The 10045-nt window shown below is 33.9% G+C and overlaps 1 protein-coding gene across 1 annotated transcript; it reads left to right on the top strand.

Moving 5' to 3' along the window:
* The first annotated feature begins 168 nt into the window (after nucleotides 1-168).
* On the top strand, nucleotides 169-7953 carry LOC132127149 (synaptobrevin homolog YKT6-like). Its single transcript, XM_059538814.1, has 8 exons — nucleotides 169-453; nucleotides 1860-1970; nucleotides 2065-2147; nucleotides 4499-4599; nucleotides 5446-5550; nucleotides 5685-5750; nucleotides 5919-6020; nucleotides 7296-7953. The coding sequence occupies exons 2-8, from the start codon at nucleotides 1867-1869 to the stop codon at nucleotides 7329-7331; spliced, it is 597 nt and encodes a 198-aa protein (XP_059394797.1). The 5' UTR covers nucleotides 169-453; nucleotides 1860-1866; the 3' UTR covers nucleotides 7332-7953.
* The last annotated feature ends 2092 nt before the right edge of the window (nucleotides 7954-10045 follow it).

Genomic DNA, 10045 nt, shown 5'->3' with positions numbered 1-10045 from the left:
CACGGCTCTCAATCAAGGTTGCCCTTCCCCAAAAAAATGTTTGGGCACCTGTGATCTAAACACTTTAGTTTTGCGCACGTATGTCAGGGACTTTTATTGTTTTTCTCTCCATCCGCTTTCACGGAGAGACTTTTGTTTTGTGCACGTCAGCTTGTGCGTGAAGGACTTTTATTTTGAAATGCCGCTTTCTGCCAGCTAGCAAGTTTCTGAAAAAAGAAAAAAAAAGATATCCTCGGAGACTTGTGTGAGCTGATTAAACACATTCAGCAAACTACTCTGGATGCCACTGATATTATAATCCATTATATAAATAATACTTGTTTTTTTCAATTCCGTAACAGCGTTCCAGAGACACCGCTGTCAGATTAGACAAATAAATAAAAGTTGTTTTGATCTGTTTAGATTAGCTGTTAGCAGATTTAGCTCCAGTCTTGGCTGTTTTACACACAGCAGGTAAGAATGATAATTCGTTATGTATATCTACAATGTCAGATGACTGTGTCTGTTCAAGAAAGATTAAGAAGGATTATGCCGTCGATCTCGGGGTATTTGTAGAGCTAGCACGACTGCTAAGCAGCTGTTTAGTCATCACTAGCCTGTTGAACTGTATTGAATCATTGTGAACCATCTGCTTTATAGACGTTTCGATAAACAGATCCAATGTTATTAAGTTTTGTGCCCCTCTTCAGAGGCCTGCATGGGCTGACCTGAGATATTTGGGTGTGGTGTACGTTAGTTGTTGAACATCTGTCTGGGCTGGTAACTAAAAGGTTGTAGGTTTAATCAAGATTGCAGGAGAATTATGTTTATCTGTTTTAGGATGTTATATTGACTGCAATCTTGCCTTGTGTTTGTTTACCTTGTCACATTTGAATAATAACTTTGTCTTTAATTAATAAAAAATTAAACACTTAGTTTAATTCAATAATAACTTTTAAGTGTAAGTTGCTCAGTTTAAGATATGCTAAATATGAATAAATTGGTTAGATCAACCTTAGAGTTGTATTTTTTATTATTTAGTAATTAAAAAAAAAAAATTAATAATAAAATAATCGGTTGATTCAATAATAATTAGCTCAGTATAAAATTATTTGCTAAATATGAATAATCAATAATAATAAAAAACAGTACTTAATCAACCATGGTGCTGTATTTTATATTATTATGTGATTTAACTATTAAAAAAAATAAAAACAATTATAATTATAATCCACCATGGTTGAATCAATAATAATTGCTGTGTAAGTTGCTTAGGAAATAAAAACACCTGCTAAATATGAATAATCAATCAATAAAACCAGTTCTGAATGAACCTTGTTGTTTAATTTTAGATTTTATTATTTTGTAATACTTTATAGAATAAATAAATAAATAAATGAATTAAGTAAAATAACAAAACAAACAAAATAAATAGTGCAGTGTAGGTTGCTCAGGATAAATCCTCTAAATATGAATAATCAATCAATAAAACCAGTTCTGAATGAACCTTAGTGTTTAGTTTTATTATTTTGTAATATTTTTTACTAAAAGAAATAAATTAATTTAGTAAAATAAAAATAAAAAATAGTGCAGTGTAGGTTGCTCAGGATAAATCATCTAAATATGAATAATCAATCAGTAAAACTAGTCCTGAATCAACCTTAGTGTTTAATTTTTAATTTAGTTTGTAATATTTTTTTTAAATAAATGAAGTAAAATAACAAAAAATGTTAAGAGCAGTGTTGGTCGTTCAGGATATAATCATCTAAATATAAATAATCATTCAATAAACACAGTCCTGAATCAACCATCATATTCTGTATTTTTAATAGAAACTGTGATTGTGTCATTTTTGTTGTGTCATTGCAGATCCTGTTCAGAAACACCATGAAACTCTACAGTCTGAGCATCTTGTATAAAGGCTCGACGAAGGCCAACCTGCTGAAGGCGGCGTATGATCTGTCGTCATTCAGTTTCTTCCAGAGATCCAGGTACAATATCTAGGTTCTAAGCTACAAAACTATTTTAGATGGCCAACAAAAACGTTCTCATTGCAGCGGACTGTAAACCGTTTCTGTTTTGCAGTGTACAGGAGTTTATGACGTTCACCAGTGCGCTGATTGTTGAGCGTTCATCATTAGGAACACGTGCAACTATCAAAGAGCAAGGTCAGTGATAACATTATCAAGAAGAAGTCTTATTAAATGTTTGCACTGGCCTGATTCTAGCTGTTGAGTTTAATTATAGCTTGTTCAGGATGAAGGACTAGTTATTAGGTTCACTTTGTAATTAAAGCACCAAACATTTCCATTGCCATTTTAATGTTTTAGTAGCTTTTATACACTATGTGTGTCTGTATTTTATAAATGTTTTTGTATAATTAATTAAACTTAATGAAAATAAGAAACATTGCATTGGCATCTAGCTGGAAAAAATTTGACTTTATTTCAGTTAATGTTTATTTCAGCTGTTTATTTTAAGGTTTTCATTCTAGTTTCAAATGAACTGACAAGCATTTACGTCACTGCATTTCTATCGAAACTTGTATGTCATGAATTTAAATGTATTTTTGATTCTTAATTGTTTTTCATATTTTTTGTGAATTTTAGAATTATAATCATTCTTATAATTTTGTTTGTTAGTCAACACATTACAACCCGAATTCCGGAAAAGTTGGGACGTTTTTTAAATTTTAATAAAATGAAAACTAAAAGACTTTCAAATCACATGAGCCAATATTTTATTCACAATAGGACATAGATAACGTAGCAAATGTTTAAACTGAGAAAGTTTACAATTTTATGCACAAAATGAGCTCATTTCTATTTTGATTTCTGCTACAGGTCTCAAAATAGTTGGGACGGGGCATGTTTACCATGGTGTAGCATCTCCTTTTCTTTTCAAAACAGTTTGAAGACGTCTGGGCATTGAGGCTATGAGTTGCTGGAGTTTTGCTGTTGGAATTTGGTCCCATTCTTGCCTTATATAGATTTCCAGCTGCTGAAGAGTTCGTGGTCGTCTTTGACGTATTTTTCGTTTAATGATGCGCCAAATGTTCTCTATAGGTGAAAGATCTGGACTGCAGGCAGGCCAGGTTAGCACCCGGACTCTTCTACGACGAAGCCATGCTGTTGTTATAGCTGCAGTATGTGGTTTTGCATTGTCCTGCTGAAATAAACAAGGCCTTCCCTGAAATAGACGTTGTTTGGAGGGAAGCATATGTTGCTCTAAAACCTTTATATACCTTTCAGCATTCACAGAGCCTTCCAAAACATGCAAGCTGCCCATACCGTATGCACTTATGCACCCCCATACCATCAGAGATGCTGGCTTTTGAACTGAACGCTGATAACATGCTGGAAGGTCTCCCTCCTCTTTAGCCCGGAGGACACGGCGTCCGTGATTTCCAACAAGAATGTCAAATTTGGACTCGTCTGACCATAAAACACTATTCCACTTTGAAATAGTCCATTTTAAATGAGCCTTGGCCCACAGGACACGACGGCGCTTCTGGACCATGTTCACATATGGCTTCCTTTTTGCATGATAGAGCTTTAGTTGGCATCTGCTGATGGCACGGCGGATTGTGTTTACCGACAGTGGTTTCTGAAAGTATTCCTGGGCCCATTTAGTAATGTCATTGACACAATCATGCCGATGAGTGATGCAGTGTCGTCTGAGAGACCGAAGACCACGGGCATCCAATAAAGGTCTCCGGCCTTGTCCCTTACGCACAGAGATTTCTCCAGTTTCTCTGAATCTTTTGATGATGTTATGCACTGTAGATGATGAGATTTGCAAAGCCTTTGCAATTTGACGTTGAGGAACATTGTTTTTAAAGTTTTCCACAATTTTTTTACGCAGTCTTTCACAGATTGGAGAGCCTCTGCCCATCTTTACTTCTGAGAGACTCTGCTTCTCTAAGACAAAGCTTTTATAGCTAATCATGTTACAGACCTGATATCAATTAACTTAATTAATCACTAGATGTTCTCCCAGCTGAATCTTTTCAAAACTGCTTGCTTTTTTAGCCATTTGTTGCCCCCGTGCCAACTTTTTTGAGACCTGTAGCAGGCATTAAATTTTAAATGAGCTAATTAAGTGGATAAAAGTGTAAAATTTCTCAATTTAAACATTTGCTACGTTATCTATGTTCTATTGTGAATAAAATATTGGCTCATGTGATTTGAAATTCCTTTAGTTTTCATTTTATTAAAATTTAAAAAACGTCCCAACTTTTCCGGAATTCGGGTTGTAAAATAAGTGTAATAACAGAGCATCGAAACAACTTAAACATGACTTAATGTAATTTAAAGTAAAATATTTAATTTGACATTACAAAGTGTCTCTTTAAGTAAACTTACGTTGCATTTTATTTGAGCATTATTATATTGTCTGCAAGTGTAGTTTTTGAGAAATAAACTTTTAAGATTTGAAGTGCATATTCAGAACAATTACACAAATGTGTTCAGAACTGCAGTGGATTAATTAATCGTTTGTTTGTGTGTTCCCTTGTTAGAGTACTTGTGTCACGTGTACGTGCGAAATGACAGTCTCGGTGCTGTTGTGATCGCAGACAGTGAATATCCCTCCAGAGTCTGCTTCACTTTACTTGATAAGGTGTGTCATGTTGTCTGTCTGTCTATCTGTCTGTCTATCTGTCTGCCTGTCTATCTATCTATCTATCGGTCTGTCTGTCTGTCTGTCTATCTATCGGTCTATCTATCTGTCTATCCGTCTGTCTGTCTGTCTGTCTGTCTATCTGTCTGTCTGTCTGTCTATCTATCTATCGGTCTGTCTGTCTGTCTGTCTGTCTATCTATCGGTCTATCTATCTGTCTATCCGTCTGTCTGTCTGTCTGTCTGTCTGTCTGTCTGTCTGTCTATCTATCTATCGGTCTGTCTGTCTGTCTGTCTGTCTATCTATCGGTCTATCTATCTGTCTATCCGTCTGTCTGTCTGTCTGTCTGTCTATCCGTCTGTCTGTCTATCTATCTATCTATCGGTCTATCTATCTGTCTATCCGTCTGTCTATCTATCTATCGGTCTATCTATCTGTCTGTCCGTCTGTCTGTCTATCCGTCTGTCTGTCTATCTATCTGTCTATCCGTCTGTCTGTCTGTCTATCCGTCCGTCTGTCTGTCTGTCTATCTATAAACCATGGCTTTTAAAACTATTTCAATCTTAAACTTAAATCCTTCAAACTTCACGCCATGTGTTACTAGTATAAAGACTGTAATACAAGTGTCCAAACAATATTTATTTGTTTTTTTAAATGAACTGTGTACATTTAAATGAAATTCAAATGTGTAAGTTTATATGAAAAAAAAAAATAATGTGTATATATACATATATATAAAATGTAAAATTCTATTTTGAAAATAATTTTCCAGGATTTTTCTTATTTTTTTTTTTATGATTAGGAATGATCATTTTCTCTCTGTAATGGTTTCGTGGTTGTCTGCAGGTGCTGGATGAGTTCTCCAGACAGGTCAACAGTACTGACTGGCTGTCTGGTTCTCCAGCGACCGTTCAGTACACAGCACTGGACAGCCATCTGGCTAAATACCAGGTGAGTTATGTTCACTAATAGTGAAACTGTGTAGTATAATGTCCACATTGTTATTCAAGGGTTTTAAAGGCAGTTTATTAGTAAACACAACACGTTTTATCACCCATAACAGTTTTAGCATTCCCGTTTAACAGAATCCACGTGAGGCTGATGCTATGACCAAAGTGCAAGCAGAACTGGATGAAACCAAAATTATTTTGGTGAGCATTCTTTAATACACACTTTTTGGATCGTTTCAATCATCTATTTCACCTACATTGTTATTCAGTCTGCTGTATGTGTAAGTGTGCCGTGACTGTACACACAGAAGAGTTTGTTTGCCTTTAATGCGTTGGCATTTGTATTTAATTGAATCTGTGCTTCCCCAGCACAACACAATGGAGTCACTTCTGGAGAGAGGCGAGAAGCTGGATGATTTAGTTCAGAAATCTGAGCATCTGGGAAACCAATCAAAAGCCTTTTATAAAACGGTCAGTATTTTACATGCTTATGGAACACAGCAACAGATCATGCAAGTTATACATTTGAAAGCTTCATTATATAACTCTCTCTTGTTATTGCACAAGCTTATGGCTAGTGATTTGAACAAATCCCTAAAACCAAGTATTACACCTAGCAACTACCATAAGGCAAGAGACCCGAGATGAATAGCGTTAAAAAAACGAATATATATATATTCCCTTACAAATATGTTTACAATTCTAAATGTAATCAGTTTGGTATTAGACATATTAAAGTAAGTTTAATTTTTTTCACAAAAGAGATTTTGGGTTTCTCTTTTCGTCATTCTGCAATTTAGAAAATGCTGTCAGCAGACAGAAAAAAAAAAAATTAGGAATTAGATATTATATAAATGAGTGTAAATGATATATGAAAAAATCCCACAATTCAGAATATAGATATGAATAAAACTGTAAAATTTGGATTATGTAACTACTAGCCAAGTGAAGAAAAAACTAATTTTGCGAAATCATCCTCTAAAGATATGTATTGTAATTGTCTACAGACGCAAATAGTTAAAGTCAGGATTAAAGTTATTGTTTCATTGTTGAAATATTAGCGTTTTTACAGAGGGGATTTTAGGTATCTGTTTTTATCAGTACATAAATTAAAAATTACTGTCAACAGGCAGAAAGAAAAAATAAATAAAGTGAAAAAAAAATAAATGAATAAAGTGGTGTATAAAATCAGGTGAATGATATATGAACAAACTCTCCAGTAAAAATCTTCAGAATATAGATATGAGCAAAACTGTAAAATTTTGTTTATGTAAGTGCTGCTAAAGTGAAGAAAAAACTCTTTTAAGATAAGTGTTATAATTTAATCTACTGATGTAAATAGATAAAGTCTAATAATAAAATAATTGTGAATGATTAAATCAACAAACACCTCTATATAAATGTTTAGAATATAGATATGAATAAAATTTGGCATTCATAAGTCCTACAGAAGTGGAGAGGAAAAAAACACAATAAAAAAAAAACACGTGCTTTAAAGATATGCATTATAATAACAAAATCTACAGACGCAAGATAAAGCTCAATTAAACAAACACTTACATTTTCTTAAAGGTTTTCTTTTAGGCAGAAACAACACATTATGCAAAGCCAAATATCCCAAAATCTCAAAATTGAAATCTTTTTTTTTTTAAACCACATGGAAAATACTGAGAAAGTTGCTAATGTGAATAGGCAAGATCTCACATTTTCTTCAGAAGATGTAATGTTGATGTTTTTATGTTGTAGGCACGCAAGCAGAACTCGTGCTGTGAGATCATGTGATCGGACTGAACCGGACTCTTCGGCCACCTCTTCTTTCTGGTTTTCTATTTTCCCCTCTTTCTCTCTGTCCTGGTGTGGGCTGGTGCTTTTATCACGCAGCAGTCATAGCGAATACACGAGAGGGCCGATCCAACGGTATACAACAATGGGCTCAGAGGGGGCTGATTTCCCATGATGCACCACACTCACTCTGCCATCGGTTTTCATGTTGTGTGAGAACTGGGTGTTCTTCTTGACGGTTCCTCAGGGTCCGGCACAAGCTCAAAAACGGATCCGGATAAAAGCATAGAGGGGCTCGAGTCAAACGTCCCCGCTGTGCCTTACTTTAGATGCAGGTGTGTTGAATTAGCCTTATCTCAACGGAGGACATGCAAGTAAAATGCTGTAATCTCTGTATTTCGACTCATTATTCAGCTTTGGCAGTTTTGACACGCCTTGTAGAGTGAACTCTTTTTAAATGTGAAAACGGTAAATAATGTGATAAGTATTGATGTGTTCATAGCGTTCGGATTCTCAATATTGTGTGTAAGTGACTGACCAAATTCAATGTTTCAGAGTCTGTTTGTGCACAATTCTAATGCTTTTTTTTCTCTTGGAAATGTAAATAAATTACTGAATGGTATTGGCTTTGGTTTCTTGCATCAGGAGTCGTTATTGCAATTTGGTTTTTAATACTTAAGAAAAATTCCTGCTATATATACACATTTGGAGGCTGATAACGAACATGTCGTGTAATATTTAAGAGTCCTAATAAAGCCTTAAAGTGTGTTTTTTTGTGAAATCAGCCCCCTTGACCCTTGTGAGACGGTAAACGCAGTTGTGTGTAAATCTGTGCTGTGTTAGTGATTGATCACATGACTCTCGCTGGACCTCTCAAATGTTGAATCAAATCTAACGACGCTTTGCTGCTAACAGCCTGAAGACTCGACTCCTGAGTCCTGGTTTCAAGTTAATGTGCTTTTTCTATTTCTGTAAAGCTTAAATATACATGCACAAACGTTTGGGTTAAACCAGCAGTATCTGGGTGAACCTGTCAAGATCATGTCCAGGTCTTATTTCACCTTAAAATCAGAAAAAAATCTCATTTTAGACCATTTATGTTTCTGCATTTTGACAATTAAGTTATATTAATGACATTTTCTCTCTGAATTTCCATGGGAATGTTCTTACTGTAAAAATAATAATATGTTAATGCATTCTTTTAACACTATCTTTTTATTTTAAGTTCTATTTATATTTTAGCATTTTGACAATTTGTCAAAACCCCCCAATTTGTGATATTGACATTTTTGCACAATTTATCATGAGAATTAAATCTCATTTTTAAAATATAATACATAAATTAAGAAAATAAGTTAATGCATTGTTTCAAAAATAATTTAATAATAGGATTTAAAAAAAAATTCTATTCTGTTTTGATTCCGGAAATGACATAATTAGAACCTTTTTGCATTCTGACGATTAAAAACAGTTTTCCCTAAATTTGTCCCAATTCGTGATATTAAAGATATTTTCTCATCATTCTTTCAACAATAAATAGAATGTTTGAAGTTGTATTTTGTTTAGATTTAAAAAATCTCATAATTAACATTTTTGTATTCTTAAAGTAAGAACACTCTTACGCAAACTTGCCCAATTTGTGAGAAATTACTTTAAAAATAACAATATTTGATGCATTCTTTTGACAATAATTAAATAGTAGGTTATAAAATAATAGCAGTAATTATAATAGTAATTAAATTTTGACTAATAGGAATAATTCTCCCCCAGTCATCATAATTGTACTGGAATAATGTGTATGTTGTAAAGTACTTAATATACTATAAAATGCCTTTCAGTTTATTTAGATGCAAGTAATAATAATAATAATAATGTATCACACAGTTAGGAATAACAGGATTTTAAGAAAAAAAAATTAAAAGTCTGACAGTAAAAAATGTCTTACAGTAATGAGAATTTGGGGTTAAAATGTGCATAACGGTCATGAAAACAATCTCAAATTACTGTCTTAAAATATGCTTTACTATATTTACGTAATTTTTCCTTTGCTTTTTTGAGGAGAAATATAACCCTCTCTTTGGGATTCACTCATCTTAAGCTCATCACTATGACATGTTCCTCTAATGTTGTGCTTTTTATACGTCAGTAAAGGTGGACTGAGAGTGTCGTGTGTGTAGATGTCTATGTTCAGTTGAGGTTCTCCAGCACTGGAAACATGACAGTGTTATATTGGGATCTAAATGAGTGTGTGTTTAATCTGTCTGCCCTCAGCAATGTACAAGTTACACTTCATGTGTATGACTAACTAACCAACTGCTGATGTAGTGTCAGACCGTTTGAGGTGCCTTTTTCTGGTAATTGCCAAACCATTGCCGGCTCATTTTAGAAGAACACAATCACTAAGTGATGTTTCAGACTAGTTGTTCCCCTTCACATACTCATTAATTGTACTAAAACTTAAAATGTTGACTAATAAATATTTGGCAGGAACAAAACATGCCTTTCATCAGTTTTTAACCAATAACCTGTGCTATAACTTGTCACATGATCAAATGAGTAGTTGATGTTGAAATCAAGTAGCCGAATCTGTCCATTTCTCCATTTTATACAGCTATAAAAGCATTATCAAAAGGTTTATATTAGCTGATGAACTATTGAACTGTTAATATGAATAGTAAATCTCATGAAACATGTCCAAGTCATATTTCATCCCA

The sequence above is a fragment of the Carassius carassius genome, chromosome 45, assembly GCF_963082965.1.
Source record: "Carassius carassius chromosome 45, fCarCar2.1, whole genome shotgun sequence".
Classification (NCBI taxonomy): Eukaryota; Metazoa; Chordata; class Actinopteri; order Cypriniformes; family Cyprinidae; genus Carassius; species Carassius carassius.
This window is presented reverse-complemented; position numbering and strand designations above follow the sequence as displayed.